This window comes from Pteropus alecto, unplaced genomic scaffold (assembly GCF_000325575.1).
Source record: "Pteropus alecto unplaced genomic scaffold, ASM32557v1 scaffold92, whole genome shotgun sequence".
Classification (NCBI taxonomy): Eukaryota; Metazoa; Chordata; class Mammalia; order Chiroptera; family Pteropodidae; genus Pteropus; species Pteropus alecto.
In genome coordinates, this window is record NW_006432447.1 from 5,052,860 (window position 1) to 5,072,140 (window position 19,281).

The 19,281-nt window shown below is 34.0% G+C and overlaps 1 protein-coding gene across 3 annotated transcripts in view; it reads left to right on the forward strand.

The window, feature by feature from the left end:
* STAG1 (stromal antigen 1) overlaps nucleotides 1-19,281 on the forward strand; it is a 333,229-nt gene that overhangs the window by 175,070 nt on the left and 138,878 nt on the right. For all 3 annotated transcript variants that reach the window (XM_025043566.1, XM_006907217.3, XM_006907218.3), the window contains 2 exons: nucleotides 3,593-3,797; nucleotides 18,754-18,905. In XM_025043566.1, the coding sequence (XP_024899334.1) occupies nucleotides 3,593-3,797; nucleotides 18,754-18,905 (357 nt within the window). The remainder of the gene's footprint in view (nucleotides 1-3,592; nucleotides 3,798-18,753; nucleotides 18,906-19,281) is intronic.

Genomic DNA, 19,281 nt, shown 5'->3' on the forward strand with positions numbered 1-19,281 from the left:
CAGTGTTCATAGTTTACCCTCAGCTTTCAGCTTTTTATGCACCCCTGTGCCACAGAGCACTTTTGCTCCACACCACACTTTTTCCCCTTTTTCTAGTGGTAGACTCATGTTGCTTTTTGCCTGATACTATGGTGAGGGCACGGGGATTCTCTGTTGTCCTAGTCCTGCCTAAGTCTTAAACATGCCTTGTGTGCTGGAGCCACTGGGAAACCTGTTTTCCTATTCCTCCTTCCTATAGCAGCTAAACCTTTCCTTGTGTCTTTGGTTAGCCTACGGTGGGAGTTTCCTGTCCCTCTCCCAGTGATAGCAGACCTCTCTTTTGTATTGCTGCAGGATTCAGGGTCCAGGACAATGTTTTGTCTCCTTCTCTCCCCCGGTAGAGGATTTTTTTCTCCTACCTTTTTCCTTGCTACAGGGGTTCTTTGCCTATGCTATGGTAGTGACTCAGTTTGCCGACCCTCCTCCATTAGATTAAGGCTTATGATTTGTAGGGAATAAAGGTTTAGAGAAGTTGAAGATCATCCCCTGCAAGCCCACACAGGAGAAGTCCTCTCTGTTCTGTTCTATCTCGGGCTTTATTGTTGTATCTAGTTGAGAACTATGGAAAAGAGTTTTGAGTGAGTGCATACTCGTTTTCCACACTGACAAGGTAGCCCACACCTCGTCTTTGACAGTTCATTAAAATTTCCACTGATTTTTTCTTAGCCATTTTTAAGATGAGTGCCTTTTCTTCCTAGGCTCTGCCACAGATAATAGAGTTTGTGTCTCATCTCTTTGTGGAGGGCCTAGCTCAAGAAAGGTTATGATTGTTTTGGTTATTGATTCAGCTTATTCTCATTGTTTGTAGCCTTCTACATCCTAAGAGGAAGCTAAACCCCGTTATTATTCTTTTGACTTTGCTTTTAGTGTTGTTGTTCTTTTTTTTGGAATGCAAAAATTACTTTTATGTGGCTGGACTTGTTGGTCTTTTATAACTTCTGGCTTTTGTGTTTAGAAAAAGACTTCCACACTCTTAAGAATAGTCTCCCGTGTTTTCTGCTATTTCTTTTTTGATTGAATACTTTAAAGTGTTTTGATTCATTAGGAATTTATTTTGGTGTAGGGTGCAGTACATAGCCTTTTCTTTATCCTAATGAACAGGCAGTTGTATCAAAATCATTTACCTAATAATTCATCTTTCTCCACTGTTCATAATTCTACTGTAACAGTAGGAATGCATTTGTTAGTGAGTAACAGAAAATCTGGCCAACAGTGGCTTGAATTCACAAGAGTTTGTCTCATGCAAAATAAATCTAGGAATAGACAGTACATGGTGGGTATTCTACATCAAAAGAACAAAGACCTGGAATTCTTCCATCCTTCTCTTTACCATTCTTTATCTTCATACTTTTCCCTTCATGGTTGCAAAATGGCTGTTGAACATCCAGCACCGCATATGAGTTCCAGTTCAGTGAAAGAGTAAGAGACTGAAGAGGTCAAACTAGTCTATCTATTTTAAAAGTCTTTTCTAGAAACCCAGTCTAGCAAATTACATGTTTTTTTCCTTAGATGTTTCTGGCACATTATTTTCCAGGCTACTAATGTGTCTGCTATCGGTGACAATTCTTTTCTTCAGTCATCTACTGAATTGTTCAATTAAGAAGTAAAATATTTTAGTTATATGTAACCTCATGTTCATCGCTATATTACTTACAGTTGTCAAGATGGAAATAAACTAAGTCTCTCTTTCTCTCTCTCGACCTAAGTGTGTGTATATGTATGTGTAATATTCGAGCATAAAAATGAAGTCACTCTTGCTATTTGCTATATAGCTAGGATGGAACTTGAGGGCATTGTGCGAAGAAGTGGGTTTAGTCAGACAGAGAAACATACTATATGATCTCACATATATGGGGAATCAAAACAAAACAAAAAAGCACCACACTTGTAGATACAGAGAACATATTGGTGGTTGCCAGAGGGAATGTAATACATAGCATGGTGACTATAGTTAATAATACTGTATTATATTTGAAAGTTGCTAAGAGTAGACTTTAAAATTTCTCATCGTAAGAAAACCAGAAATTTTTATAACAATGTATGGTGACAGATGTTAACTAGACTTATTGTGGTGATCATTTTGCAATATATGAAAATATTAAATTTTGTTATACAACTGAAACTAATGTTATATGTAAATTATAATTCAATAAAAAAAAATCTAAAAAAATATATTAGTTCCCTGGAGATTTTTTAAATTTCGTTTTGTGCTATATTTGAATCATTTGAAGTGTACTTCGTTTTTTATTTAGGTTTTCATATGTGCTGATGTTTTTAATATCCCTTTCCTCTTGCTTGCTGTTGGGCCTAATGTTTAGATGGATTATTTTCTTTGTAGTCTTCTTGGGGCGCAGGTCTGGTTGTTGTGGAACAATGAATGGCCGAATCTCACAGTGTAAAGCAAGAGAACCTTTGCTGTAACCTAATGTTCTTTTGTGATACAGAAGCAGCAGGCAGCCTACTGCGATATCTTTGAGAAACATCCCTCCTCTCCACCCTGCCCCTCATAGCCCCAGTCTCAAGGGCAGGGAAGATTCTGCCAGCCCCTTCAGTTCCTTTTTGATCTTTTTAGGGCTTGGTAAACCCCAAAACATTCATATAGCACTGACATTAACTTTTGGGGTGGTATTTGACTGAGTGCCAAACTCTTCCTAATCTCAGCTTTCTGTTCCTTGCTCTTGGGATCTTCTGTCGTTCTAAGTATGATACTAGTTTTCTTTCAGGAGGTACTCACAGAGCTATAGGCCTCACTTACACACAATTTTCCTAGTAGCAATTTGGCCTAGAAAAAACAAATAGCTACAAATTGAGAATATTCAGATAACCATGTTCACAGAATCTCTCACTCTCTGCCTTGTGAATTTCCATTTTTGTACCAAAATGTTTTAGGCTAGAGTGGGAAATATCTAACTAGTTGGTTTCAGCTGTCACTTTGTGTTTTAAACAAGATGATCGAATCTGATAATACAAGGAGCCCATATTAGATCTTTTCTTTAAAAAGTTAACAAATTCACTCTATAAAATAGTTAATAGAAAGTTCACAGTAAAATAGGAAAAAAAGTGAGGTTATTGTTTCAGATGGGAAAAGTTAGTTTTGACTTAATGAAATGCTTATACATTTGAAATTCTTCTTAATTCTATTTAAAGTAATTGAAAGATGCTGTGTGACAAAAGTATCATTATTAGTTTGATCTGAATTCAATAGTAAATATCCTTTCTAGTCTAAACTTCTTTAATAATTTTTGTTTTCTGCTTCAAATTATTTCAGCTAGGACCCAAGTACAACAAAACCGGAACTATTATTTTAAATGAATGGCTTAGAATAATTAATTAAATGCCAAATTTAAATAATTTTCAGTACATTAAGAATGATTTAGTTGTGGAAGATTAAAATTAAAAAGATAAAGCTATCAATGTACCTACGTAAGTCACCTCCAATTTCTGTCCACATCTACTTTAAGAACAATGGTCTCTTTATAGGTAGGAAGAAAAAAAACTTTGATCAAACTGATATCGTATGTCATATTTTACATGTTCTTTTTATCCCTTTTAGGACAGTGGTGATTATCCTCTTACCATGCCTGGACCTCAGTGGAAAAAATTTCGCTCAAACTTTTGTGAATTTATTGGAGTCCTGATTCGACAGTGTCAGTATAGCATAATTTATGATGAGTATATGATGGATACAGTAATCTCCCTTTTGACTGGTTTGTCAGACTCCCAGGTCAGAGCTTTTAGGCATACAAGTACCCTTGCTGGTAAGTAACCAACATTTTATTTCCTCTTCATTTAGTGTTGTGTAAACTTTAATTAGGATAAATAGTAATTTAAATTAATTGCTGTTCTCCTGAAAAATCCCATCCCATCCCATCTATCTGAATGGTTTATGTAATCTGTTTAGGTAAAATGTTTGCCCCTTTTGATAACTGGCATTTGATAGCCTTAGAATGAAAATTGAAAATTTCTGGCAAATGTCAACAAATCTCTCTCTGAACCTTAATTCTCCTATATCCTTATTTAATAATCAAAGAAATTTTAGTAGTCCAGTAGGCCATATTGTTTGGTAAACCAAAATAATAATGGATCCAAATTTATTGTATTTTTTCCACTATTACATTGATTTATTTCTCATTGTATTTGTTTGTTTATATATTTGAAATAATTCCATGTAATTGTAATAGGTAATTGCTACCTAGCTGGAATTCTTTCTGTTACTAGTGCTGTAATAACCTAAGCATATCTGAATATAATGTCTCTAAAATCAGTTCATTTACATAGACTATATATAATCTGAAGAACTGACAGATTTCAGTTTTCACTTATATATTGATTTTAGAATTACCTAGACAACTTCTCAGCCAAGTATACTTTTTCCTTGTTTTTCCGTAACAAAGCAATTTTGTTAATTTATCAGTTGTGTATTTTCTTTCAACTACTTTAACTGTGCTTACCTAAAATAACTATTCTTATGTGTGTGTTTGTACATACACATATATTTAAATATTCCCAAATTACATTCTTTGTAGTAGCAGTTATTTTGTGTCTAGTCATCTTATACATCACCATAACAAAAGCCATATTTAGTTTCAATTAATTGCATTTCATCTTGCATTTAAATTTCTCATTCATCTAATTTATTTAAAGCATTGGTTCACAAACTTTAGCATGTATTGGAATTATCTACAGGGTTTATTGAAGCAGATTGTATGGCTTTACTCCCAGAGTTTTCTAGGTCATGCTGATACCTTGAGGACTACATATTGCAAACCTCTGATTTAATATATTGGGGTTTTTTTTTTTGGCTTAACTATTGCCTAAAGCCAGTTTAATGATATTACCTAGCATTACCTATATTTTTTTCAATTCTCTATTTTTTTTTTCCCTTACTCTATTCTAAGAAACAAACATGAAACATAGTGTTGTGTTTTTTGTTTGTTTGTTTGTTTGTTTGAGGGTGTCCTTTTGCTCGTTATTAGGAAACAGATATTTTACCCAATTTTCTTTTTTTAAAAGGTAGAATAAAGACCATTTGTAGTTGAAATTTTTCTGTACAGAACAAACATCAGTTTATTCTGTGCTTGAGAGTATCGTTTTCCTCATTATTAGGAGAAAAAGATCTTATACCCAGCTGTATCTTATTTTAAAAATTATTGTATATGTACTATTTATTATCAAAAAGTATCTGATATTACACATTCTTTTCTTTCTAATTTCATAACTTTTACTGTTTTCTGCATTTGGTGTTTTTTCTTTATATTTTCTGTACACTTTTCATCTTCTATGTATGGTAATGTCCATTTAGCTGGTTGCCAGATGCATAGTAAATTCAGAGATTTGAAATAAACAAACTTAAATATCAAGTAGAAATTAATTCTGAATAGCTAATGGTGCTGTCATAAAAAGTCATTATCTGGTTTCCCAAGACCAAGAGAAAAGGATTCTGTCCTTCTGATAGAATTATGAAATGACATTTCATTAAAAAAAAGAAAAGAAAAGACAAGAAACTGTTTATACGTATCAAGATAGAGAGCAATCTGGGTCTTCTCTGTAGGGGCAAGCTACCTCTCTTTAATTCTTAAATCTGTGTGCATTTTGTATAAAAGATTAAGTATGTGCCACATACCCTGTTTAAGAACACATGAGAAAGAATAATATGCTGTAGAAATATGCAGAATATTTTGACTTTTAAAAAATTTGAGTGTCCTGTAAAATGCACTTTAATTCATTTGCATTTGTCCTTCACTGCCATGTAAATGAAGTATTACTGTATTTCACTGACTTCATGATGGTTCATTTCAGCTCTTTTTTGGCCCATTTTCAGTTACTTTTAATATTGCATTGTTTTCCCCTATATTCATCCCTTTGGTAATCTATATATATACGCTAATTTTATATATGTTTAAATGTATTTTAATTATTGCTTTCCTTCTATTCCTTTTGAGTTGAGTCACTCCTTCCTCCTCCTAGTGCCTTTCTGTCTTCCTTTTCCCCCAATTTACCTATAATCGTGGTAGCTTTTTTTAAAACTGCTTAATAAATGCTCACCTAAGTGCTTTTTATATCATTGTCTAGCCTATTTGAATTTGAAATTATTTTTCTAAATCTGATATCAAGAAAAACAGATCAGTGTTATATTTATACTGATTCTTCAAAAGCTAAAACCAAATTTTCAAGTCATTTTCAAATTTATTTCAAAATATTACTGTAATTCTTGTGTATCTGTATTAATGATCTTATCTTCTAAGGCTCCGTTTTATAAAATGTGAGACATACAAATCACCTACCCTTCAACAAACCACAGAGATCTTACTGAGAACTTAATTCCAGGTTGGATAATAATTATCCATATTTTCGAGGATTTTTCTGTTCTCACCTTTGCTCTGTGTGTGTGTGTTTTAATGGTATGTGTGCAAGGGGTAGATGAAAAGATAATGATTTTTATTCACTTTGCAGGACGAGTCTTGGGGACTAGATAAAATGGGCAGGAACATTTAATCTTCTGCTTCAAAGACTATGTGCATGGACAGTTGCAAGGCAGTTATGGCCAGATATGATTATCGGCTTTGGAATAAAATGCTCCTTGACATTGCTTATATCTTAGCTGAGAAGAGACAATCAGGTTAGTTGTTTTGTAGGGTACATATGTGATGAGTTCCAGAGCTTCTTAAGTCATCACAAGTGGTCTTATCAGTAGTACTTTTTATCTGTTCTCCAAATATCCCATTTCCTTATTATCAAATAAATAATGTGTCCCAATTATCAGTGTGTATGCATTGAATTTAATTGTATACTTTTACCACATTTGAATTAAAATTTTTCTTCGTGTAGTTCTTTAGGTCTGTTCCACAGTTATAATTAGTCTTATTTTTCCATTGGAGGTAAACTGTGTTTCTCCATTTTGGGAGAATTCTTTTTACCTTCAAAAATAAACAGACTATTAGCATACTGCATTTTATATTATATTTTTGTTATTTTTTCTCTCAATTGGAATTTTAAAACATACTTACCTATTTGTTTGACCCATCTTGATGAAGAAGCTTCACATTGCAGTACAGTTTTCATTAACTGTTAATCTTCAGAATTAAGTGCTTTTATTTCTGTTCTAAATAGTTATTTCAGTTGGATATATTAGAACATAGTTTATGAATTTAATTTATATAACTAATATGTTATTACTTTGCTGGATTTACAGTCTAAAACAGTACCTCTTCCAGTTTTATGAAATTTTCATAAAATATAAATTTATTTTAAAGAAAATATAAAGCATTTGCTATAGAAATATATGCTTGGTACTTTTTAAGTTGTCAACTTCAATATTTTGTTAGATAGCAGTTTGCAGGATGAGTAATGTTGGTTTAACTTATTGCTGTTTTATTACCTACATAGTTTTCTATGATGTTACAAATAAATTAATATTGACTGACTCTCACTCCTAAGGTGAAATGCTAATTTGGTTAAAGGGAGATTAAGAATACAAAAATTATATTAATAATGGCATAGTGGTTGATTTTATTCTATATTTTTCTAAAGTGAATTTTGGGGAAATTAGAAAATATGATTAAGGTCATTGTATGATAGTTGAATGGCCTCTGTGGGCTAGTGGGCTTGGAGGCCAGTAGTTTAACAGTAGGTTACTTACTCTCAGACTCTTGGGAGAGTAAACATTTTTTTACACCTTATTGTTTGTAACATTATTATATTGACATATGGTTGATTTTATATTGACATAATAGTTCTTATTGATTAACATTCTTTACCAAGTCAACATCTCTGGACTTTTACTCTGAGAAAAGATGTGCTATCTGAAATTGCTTTTTTGTTCTCCAATCATAGACTGAAAATTATTCTCCTTCAGTAAATTGACATCTTTTCTTTGGCTTTCAGTTGCTGAAACCATGTAATATGGTGGTTCATAGAATGGGTTTTGGGCCAGAATGTCTGAATCTGTATTCCTCTCTGCTTATTATTAGTTGGGTAACTTGGACAAGTTCTTAACTTACCTGGCCTCATTTTCCTTATATGCAAAGTGGTGAAGATAATGATAGCTAGCTACTTTAAAATAAATTAGGAATGCTTGGACCAGTGTCTGACTTTAGTAAGCTGCTGGTATTCTATAAAGATAAAAAGAGTTAATAGGGTTTGCAATATTTTCATTTATTCATGTTTTTACTCAGAATTTATCAAACACCTATTCTATTTTAGTAACAAAAGACATGCCAAATGGGAAATCAGATAAATTATATCTATCAAAAACTATTATTAAGAAAACTAACAGCATGTATTTCATTTTACTTATCTTTTAGCTTTCAGGTCCCATATTCTATTTACTAAATTCAGTAAGACTTTTATAACTCTTAACCAGACAGAATATTTCTGGTTTCTAAGACTTTCCCTGAAAAATTTAGATCACTCTGGAATCATCGAAGAACAGACCATAGAGTATAAATAATCTCTCTTTCTTCTTGTCTTTATATTTTATGTTCCTTATGTTGTCGTTGTTGTTTTAACTTCTGGAGTCCTACCTATTCATTGCTTTCTCCTTGCACTATTACTTTATTTATTTATTTTACTTTATAACCTATGTTTTTCTCACTCCTCCTGTAGATACAACACTTTTTACAGTTTGCTAGGATTTGTATTTAGTAGACTTTTGTTGTTCTTATTAGACTAATGCCAATAATTGACCAAATTTTCAAATGCCATTGTATCATATTACTTTACCTGTTAAATACATTATTAAAAATGCAGTTACTCTTTCAAATCTGTAAATATAGGTATCTAGAGTAATGCTTTAACTTTTCTAGTTAAAGAGCTGTTATTTTTCTTAGATTTATTTCTTATTTTCTCTCATCAATTATGAAAAATAGCTTTCTTTTGGGGAACAGTTTTGTAAAGAAATTATTGAGAATTCAGAAAAGGAGAAAAGTACAGAAATAAAAATTCGCCATAATCATACCGTCTCATAATTGCTATTACATGTTGATATTTTCTTTTAACTTTTTTTCTCACATGTACATTTGTGAGGATTTTGTTTTATATTTAAAATAATAAGATAGTATAACTAATTTTGTGATGTGCATTTTCTTTGCTTTTAATTTTTTATAATTGTCTTTAATATGACTGCCTCTTTTTATTTTAGTAATTTTTATTTTTCAATTACAGTTGACGTAAGACAACATATTATATTAGTTGCAGATGTATAACATAGTGATAAGATATCCATATAGCTTAGGAAGTGATCGCCCTGACACATCTAGCATACATCTATTACCATACATAGTTATTACAATATTATTGACCATATTTCCTGTGCTTTACATCCTCATGACTGTTTTGTAACTACCAGTTCTATCAGTTTGTTTCTGTTTTGTTTGTGCATTTATTTTGTTTTTTAAATTGCATGTATAAGTGAAATCGTATGGTATTTGTCTTCCTCTGTCTGACTTACTTCACTTAGCATAATACCCTCTAGGTCCATCCATGTTGTTGCAAATGGCAACATTTCATTTTTTTTTTATTTTTTATGGCTAAGTATTATTTCATCGTATATATGTGCTGCTTCTTTATCCATCCATCTATTGATGGACACACAGATTGCTTCTGTTATCTTGACTATTTTAAATAACGCTGCAGTGAACATATGGATGCATATGTCTTTTCAAATTAATGTTTCGGGTTTCTTCAAATAAATACCCAGAAGTGGAATTACTGGGTCCTTCTTTTGTCTCTTGCTATACCCTTTGTTTTAAGTTCTATTTCGTCTAGTACGAGTATTGCTACACCAGCCTTTTTTTTTTTTTCTCATGAAATATCTTTTGCCATCCCTTTACTTTCAGTCTGTGTGTCTTTCAGTCTGAACAAGTCTTTCATAGGCAACATATGTAAGGGTCTTGTTTTATTATACATTTAGCCACCCTGTGTTTTGATTGGAACATTCAACCATTTACATTTAAAGTAATTGTTGATAGGTATGTAGTTACCGCCATTTTATTATTATTTTTTATCATTTCTTTTCCTCCTTCTCCTCCTCCCTCTTGCCTTCCTCTTCCTTCTCCTCCTCCTCTTCCTCCTTCTTTTTCTTCTTCTTATTAAAGAAGTCCCTTTAACATTTCTTGTATTACTGATTTGGTGATGATGAACTCCTTTAGCTTTTTCTTGTCTGGGAAGCTCTTTATCTGTCCTTCAGTTTTAAGTGATAGCCTTTCTGGGTAGAGGAGTTGTGGTTGTAGGTACTTGCTTTTCATCACTTTGAATATTTCATGCCAGGCCCTTCTGGCTTGCAAAGCTTCTGTTGAGAAATCAGCTGACAGTCTCATGGGAATTCCCTTGTAAGTAACTAGCTACCTTTTCTTGCTGCTTTTAGAATCCTCGCTTTGTCTTTAACCTTTGGCAATTTAGTTATGATGTGTCCTGGTATGGGCTTCTTTGGGTTCATCTTGTTTAGGACTCTGCACTGCTTGGACTTGTATGTTTCTCTCTTTCACCTGATTAGGGAAGTTTTCTGTCATTATTTCTAAAAGCAGGTTTTCAGTTTCTTGCTCTCTCTCTTCTCCTTCTTGTACCCCTCTGAGGCAGATGTTGGTATGCTTGATGTTGTCTCAGAGGCTTCTTAAACTGTCTTTGTTGGGGGATTATTTTTTCTTGTTACTGATTTGATTGCATGTTTTCTTTTACCTATCCTTCGAAATCACGGATTTGAACCTCTGCTTCATCTAATCTCTGTTGATTCCTCCTAAGATATTCTTTATTTCAGCTATTGTATTTTTCATGTCTAACTGATTCTTTTTTATGTTTTTCATTTCCATTTTTATGTTTTCTCTTTGTTAAAGTTCTCACTGAATTCCTCTACTCTTCCCCTAAATTCATTGAGTATCCTCCTAACCAGTGTTTTGAACTCTGCATCTGTTGTTTTGCTCGTCTCCATTTTGTTTCATTTATTTTTCAGAGCTTTGCTTTTCAGAGACATATTTCTTTGTCTCCCTATGATAGCTGCCTTCTTGTGTTTGTTTCTCTGTATTAGGTATGGCTGCTATGTCTCTCAGCCTTAGTAAAGTGGCCTCATGTCGTAGGTGTCTTGTGGGGCCGAGTGGTACAGTTTCCCTGGTCCCCTGAACTGAATACTTCAAGTGTGTCCTTTTATGAGTTGTGTATGCCCTCTTGTGGTAGTTGAGCCTTGATTACTATTGGCATCAGTGAAAGGGATTGATCCTTGGGCTGCCTGGTTGTGAGGACTGGCCATGACTACAGTGAATGAGCTGTTTTGTAGGGTCTGACCCTGCAGAGCAGGATTTGCCTTGAGTAGGATTTGCTCTGGTCCCTGCTGAAACTTTTCTTTGATTGTGTCATTTTGGAGGTGGTTTTGTGGTACTCTAATGTGGTGCGAAGCTGGCCAACAGTTGTGTGGGTTCTGGGGCCTCTTGGGATGGGCTCTGTTGGAAGCCAAGATCTGCTACTGCTTCTTTCCTCTCCAAGGCCACTTGGTATGAGCTACATGTGATCTGCAGGTAGTTGCCACATGTGCTGGGCTTGGAGGTGCCTGAGAGAGGGTAAGCTGGGAACAGGCCAGCTGCCACTAGTGCCTGTCTTTGGGCTTCCTTAGCAAGAGGTACAGAGCATGCCAAGGCCAGATGCTGCTTGTTTGGTGTTTGTGAACCTTTTAGAGGTTTCAGGAAAGTTTGCAGCATGAGCCTGACAGGGCCATTTGTATGGAAAAGCCCCTGGAAGTGTCTTGAGTGGGCCTAAAAGTTGGGTGTGGTGGGATCTCAGGCAATCACTAGGGTCAGGCCACCAGTGTTAGGCAGGTTGATGGAGACTCAGACTCGGTGCCCACCTGTATGCGGAGGACTCAACTGAGGAGCAATGGCTTCTGTTAGCACTGCTTTCTTAGATAAGGCTGCCACTTCAACCCTTGCCTTGAAGCCAGACAACTCACTTCTTCTCCGTATGTCTCTGGTGCATTTTAAGCTGCCGCTCCAGCACTGGAGCTCAGAGCAAGTGAGTTCGTCGGCAAATAAGATCACGCACAGGTGTTTTAAGAGGAACTCCTGGGTTCCATCTTCCAGAAGCCTTCCATCTTACTCTGCCACAATCCCTACTAGTTTTCACAGCCAGAAGTTATGGGGACTTGTTTTTTCAGCACTGGAACCCTTGACTAGGGAGCCTGTCGCGGAGTCAGGATCCTTCACTTTTCAGAGGAGACCTCCACAGCCATGATGTTTTCCCCAGTTTTTAACTGCCACATGTGACATCAGACTAGCTTGTTTTGTGTCTCCACCCCTCCTACCAGTCTGCACCCCTCCTACCAGTCTGCACATGTTTTCTATATATTCTTAGTTATACATCTTATATTCAGCTAGACTTCAGGTGATTCTCAGTGATGGTTGTTCCTGTAGCTTAATTGTACATTTGATGTGGTCATAAGAGGAGGCAAGCACAGCATTTACCTACTTCACTATCTTGACCAGAGCCATAGCTGGCTCATTTTCTAAAACCTAGATGTCCTTTAAGTTATTTAATTTTTCTGCCATTTTTTGGATCCTTTGTCTTTTATTGGATTCTCTGTCTTTTGCTTGCTTGCTTTTCTTTGCATATTCTTTTTATGGGTGAGTAGCATGTTTTTTGTTAGCTTCTCGAGAAAAACAGCATTGGGGCAATATACATTTGATGCTGTACATGCCTTGAAAGCATATTGTGTCATTGTATTTAATTATCTGATTTAATAGAATTCATCACTAAAGATTTCCTTCAGTATTTTTCTCTAGGTTTCATTGTTGTGGGGAAGTTCAGTGCTGTTTCAACTTCTGATTCTAATCTTGTTCCTTTTCAGTAGAAACTTTTAGACTTTTTTTTTCTCTTTGTTCTTGGTGTTCTGAAATATCATGATGATATACTCTCATGTATATATTTTTTTCTCAATTTATTATGCTGGGTACTCTTTGCTGAATATCTGTTGCTTGGATGTTAATCTCTTGAAGCAATCCTAAGTTTCTTATTTATTTTCTCTTTTTCATTTATAACCTTTGTTCTATTTTCTTATATTTTCTGAACTTTATTGATCTTAATTTTACTGTTATTTTAAGTTTTCTAAGAGTTTTTTCTTATTTTTCAAGCTTTTTTAAAACATAGTTTCATGAATGTAATATCTTATCTCATTGACAATGTTAATTATTACTGTGAAGTTCTTTTCTGCTCCCTACTCTGACCACTTTTCTTCTGTTTCTCTGCTTTTATCACTGACTTTCATGTTGGAAACTTTCCTCAAATATATGTTCATTGTTCTCTAGTGACTGCAGTGAGTGAGACATTAAATACCTGATATTGTGTGCATGTGTGTTGTATGTGTGTGTTGTATGTGTGTGTTGTGTTGTGTTTGACATGGTGTGGCAGCAGCTTCTTGCTTCTTTCGTGAGTATCACTATAGGGTAGTCTGTGGTCAAATAGCATTATCATTGTAGACCCTAACCTGTTGGTACTGATCATTATTTTCTCTGGGGAAGTTTAATTTCTTTGAAGAAGTATCTTTTAATGAACTTAAGTTTGGTTGCTGTATACCATTTGGGTTTTGTGCAGTGTGAAGGAGCAGCCAGGGCCCTTTGCATTTCACTTATATTCCTCCACTGTGTGTGATGATTCCACATCTCTGGTTTATTTTCTTCAGGGAATAAACTTCCAGACTTCCAAAATGGGTGTGTGATGGAGTAATTGCCTGACTGCCTAGGTCAGAATGGAAATTTATGGATTTAATTATTTATTACACAAACTTTGAAATAATACATTTGGCCCATTGTATTTGTGGGTTACACATCCACAGATTCAGTCAACTGCAGATGGAAAATATTTGGAAAAAAATTATGTTGTTGCTTACATATACTATGTAGTTAGGGCCTGTGATGTTTACGTTTGTACTGAACATAAACAGACTTTTTCCTTGTCATTATTTCCTAAACAATACAGTATAACAAATATTTACACAGCATATGTTGTATTAAATATTATAAGTAACATAGAGATGAATTAAAGTATGCAGGTGGATGAGTGTAGGGTATATGCAACTATTATACCATTTTATATAAGGGACTTGAGCATCCATGGATTTCGGTATCTGCAGGGTATGTGTGTGTGTGTGTGTCTTGGAACCAGTCCACCTTGGATACCCAGGGAAGGCGCTACTCCTCTTTTCACACCTTACTTCGCTCCATCTTCTGTGGAACCTAGTAGTATTTCTAATTCCTGAATGCTTCTGGGTTCTACAAAGCAAAATAGTTGTGTTGTTTTTTTTTTTTATCCTTTTAGAAATAGTTGTCATCCTTTTTCGACTATTCTACTTTCCATATTCATCAGATATTATCTTGTGATTTGGCATTCAGGTAATACCTAGATTTATTGAAGATGAAAATTGTTTTTTTCTTATTATTATGGTTGGTTTTTTAAGAGACAGGGATTAAATCTTTGGTTAAATCTTTACCATTTAGAAAGTGGAAATTTATTGTAAGCCTTTTTGTTTGTTTAAATAAGTTTTATTTTAAACAAAGAAGGAACATAATTATACCTCTTATAAATTTAGTTTGTCCCATTATCAAACATATTTCTAAGGGGTACATTAATAGTTTCAAAATGTATAGTAGGTACAACTAAATATATATGCAGATTTTAGTTTTCATTTTTATATTGACATAAATGTAAATTGTTGGATATTGATTCAAAGGGTCGATACCCACAATCTTAATTTCAATCACCTCATTTGCTATAACAACTTCCAGTGTTTTTCTACTATGATCCGAACTCCAGTATTATTTTCCTTCTGTTGGGACTTTAAATACTTTGATGCTACAGTTTCAGTATTCTTCCCACCCTTAGTGTTCTCATTTCCTCCACTTTTGTGTCTCAGATTCTGTCATCTAGATTTATTATAATCATGTCCTTATTCATACCTTAAACATCCTTGCCTCTCTCTGTCCATCATACCCTCTACACAAACTTTATATTACCACCTACTCCATAGCTGCACCAGAGTAGCTTACAGTGGCTAAGGAAAAACACGTAATTATAATGGCTAGGCTTTACATTTTTCTTGCAAGTAGGTCTTTAATGCTGCCTAGGAATCCTATTACAGTATTCTACTCCATGGATATTTCCACTTTCCTACCTTCTCAAACCTGTAACATAAGTATGAGTAAAGAGCTTAGTAGAGTGACTACCACATAAAACACATTTCTTCTTTTTGCATAGATGAAATGTAATAAACACACTGACAGGGATCTTGCTTTTTTCCCATCAACAAATATCTCAATGGGCTTTTCAGCACAAATCATGCCACATTTTTTTTCTAATGCTGAATACTTACCTGTTGGATGGCACTGCCATCCAGTTTTGTGATTCTAAATACCAATATTTTTGATGATGACTTCCAAATGTTATATCTACTAGACATTTCTGCTTAGATACCTAATAGTACAAAACTTTGTAATTTATCCTTGCATTTTTTATTTCTCTCCTTTTCTACATTATAATCTATTATATTATTCCAGCTCTACCTTCAAAATATATTTCACATCTAACCATTTCTCTCTACCTATTGTTACCAATTTAATCCAAGGCAGCATTGCTTTATTGAGTTGCTGAAAGCCAACAACTTGAGAATTGTCACTGCAACCTTTTCACAAAATATTTTTAGCTTTCTCTTGGTGTTCTCTTTGGTCTCTCTTCTTCCACTTTTATTCTTCCATAGTCTGCTCACACAGAGGTTAGAATATTAATCAGTCTTATTTTTCACCCACCCCAAATTTTCCAGTGGACCTTACGTCTTTTATATTAATCCTGAGAGCTTATTTAATTGTAGTAGAACTCTTTTAACATGTCCTTGATTTTCTCAACTTGCATCTCCTTCTCTGCCTCAGCCTATTTCTGTGCTTCAGCCACACTCATCACCGTGCTCTTTTTTGAGTGCCCTCCTCATCACATTTTTACCTCATAACCTTAGCACTTTTTAGTCACTCTCCCTGGAAAACTGTTCTGTCATGTAATCATTTGCTCTCATATGTCAGCTTTTCAGAGAGGTCTTCTTGCCTGACCATCCTCTTTACCCTCTAACCTTTTTAACACACACATATATTTATAACCATACTTCACTTTTTAAAATAGATTTACCATTAACTGACATTTTTTTATTTGTATATTACCTGTTTGTTTATTGTCTTCTCTCTAGAATGTAAAAAACATGAGGGCAAGTACTATGTTTTGTTTACTTTGATACTTCTAGTACGAAGAATGCTCGATATATGTTGAATTGATAAAGAGTGGGGAAGCACTAAACAAGTGCTGCTTGAATTCTCTGTGGTGAAAGACTAGTTTTTTAATTATTAATCTGTCACAGCCTAGTACTTCATAAAATGCAATGCGTTTCAAAAGAAATACACATATTTTTAGTGTCATTTCATTATTAGATTTAGCAGATATAGATTATGCTATCAAATATTATAAACATTTCTAAAAACCTATTTTTAATTTTGTACTTAAAATGAACTGGCAACAAGTTGTGGTCAGTTCTGAGTAGCACAGCTCTAGAATAAGTTTACCATTCTGTAGTCAGCAGTTAAAATGTAAAGGATAAATAAAGTATTCTTCTCTTTGTTAGACAAGGAGAAACCAATTAAAAGCCCATGTCACACTATCTAGGCTGAATTCCTGTAGGATTATTAATTTATAAAATGGTTCTGTTAGTAATACCAGTGAAATTTTAATTATGCAGAAATGAGTCTTTTTCAGTAGATTCAGTAATCTCAAAGACATCACAATCCTTATGTTGTATCTGTTATTAAATTAGAAGTCTTTCTTCAATAGCTGTTCATTTGCTTATATGTTGGTATGTTAAATGAAAATTTCAGTGAAATTTAAATTTTACAGATTTATAAACATTTTATCTCAGTAAGTACTGCTACATTATATCTAATACTTTTTCAAAAATGTATTGATCATTTTGCATTTTTCTTTGTCTTAGTATGTTGACTATTTTGTTGTTTATATATGTCTAGGATGGGAGGGGGGTCATTACACAATGACAATTGAAGTTTGGGATCTGAGTTTACAAGGAGATATATAGCTGGAATTAAAAGCCATTAAATTCAAGAAAATCTGTGTGGCAGCTTCCACTGGTGAATTCCAGCCAGGGTTGGTGTTAATTTTAATGCTTTTCCAACTCCTGATCTTCACGTCATTTTGTTTTAGAGATCTAGTAGTATGTGATGAAGTAAGCTTCATTGGGATTGACTTTGTATGCTCAGGACATGCTCTGTTAAACCATTATCTCTGACTTGAGCAGTTTGAATACTCCAGATCTCTTCTGTCTTTGAGCTATTCTCCTTTTTTTTATACGTTTTATATGTTAATTTAAAAAGTACTTTTGACCTTCATAGTATCATCAGATATTCTTCTGGCGGTGTGTAAGATGCTGTAAAATTACTAGTCTGCATTTTGAAACACAAGAATATTTTTCAATTTACTGCATTGAGGCACTGTATCTCAAGAAAAAGGAAAGGTTCTCGTTAAATTTCTGAGTGGTCACCAACTTAAATACATTTCTTTTCAGGATTTATGTCTTATATTTTGATTTAAGAGCAGTAGCACTCACTATTAACATGGAGTTAGCCAAAATGTAGATAGAGTTTCAGAATAACAAATGGGTGTGTGTGTGTGTGTGTGTGTGTGTGTAGATAGAGATACCGCATTATGTATATATGTTTATATATGTACTTAAAGGGAAATAGTGACATTTTAGAAGAAATGCATGCTCATTTATGGATATGTTTGAAGATAAGTGGATCAGTTCTTCCAAAACTGATCAGTTCGTTTTTTTTAATAATTGAGCATTTGTATTTGCAGATGAATAACCTAAAGGAAGGAAAAAGGAAAATTGTTTTATCAGCGCAGACTCTCTTATTCTTCTACCACTATTTCCTACACTTTCACCATCTCAATAAAAATAAATGTGAATAGACAAAAGTTTAAAGTTTGTGTCATACTTGTTTCTCAGAGGACTTGAAACAAAGTTGGAAAATATTTAACATTTACAAATACAAGGGAACATTTAAAAGTACATTAACACTATGATAGGAAAATTGGTCAGTCACATTCACAGAATGCATTTTTAATGATCTTAATGAGTTTGGTAGGATCAGTTTGTTTTTCAGAGGTTGGTGATTATGCCATTCACTGGTGAGCAACACAGGGAGAGGACCACCTTTGGGGGCAGTGATCATGAACTGATTGTAAACATCTAAAGCACCTTAGATGCATCTTAGTAATAAAGGTATTAAGGAAGCAATTGTATACATAGAACAGCTGGACAGAATAGAGGTCTAGTAGGCTTGAATAGTATACTCTGACTAAGGTATATATATTTGAGGGTGGGGGAAGAGGGGTTGTTGAAGATACTACTTAAAATTTATCCTGCTGATGATTAAGATGAGGCTGTTTTTAAGTGGAAAACATTTCTGGGTCAAGCCATAGTGACACTGAGGCAGAGAAAATGTTGTAAACTAGGATGAAAACTTTATTTCTATAAAATAATTTTTCTTTCTATAAATTATGCCCGAATTGTAAAACATAGAAATTGACTAGTTTCCTTTTTTCATCTGTTTCCATTATAAATTTGTAATCTTATGGATAGATGAAGGTCTGATTCATAGTTGAATACTATAGTCTTCCTTTATTTCATAGCCATGAAGCTCATGACTGCTCTGGTGAATGTTGCCTTAAACCTCAGTATTCATCAGGATAATACACAGAGACAATATGAAGCTGAGAGAAATAAAATGATTGGGAAGAGAGCCAATGAAAGGTTGGAGTTACTACTTCAGAAACGCAAAGAGGTAAGTTTCATGATATCTGAGATTCTTATGTATAGGAAATATATTAGTTTTTTATTTTCTCTTAAACAGTTTGTATATTTTTGAAATTTATTTTTTTAAGTTATATTATTTGAACATTGCAGTTTCATTTGAAAATAATGAAATGTTGAAATAATGAAATAATGTTCAGGCAGTGATTATCTGAGTGCTGACTGATAGCAGAAGAGAATCACAGAACAATCTAGCTTTTGAAGAAAGGTGATCTGATAATTAGGTAACTGAGAAAGATTATTAGACTGTGAGCTCAGAAAGCATGATAAGTAGTAATATCAGAACTAAGGGCTAGCAAAGCCTACATTTCCAGGAGAAAGCCAAAGACTATATATTAGTTCATGTA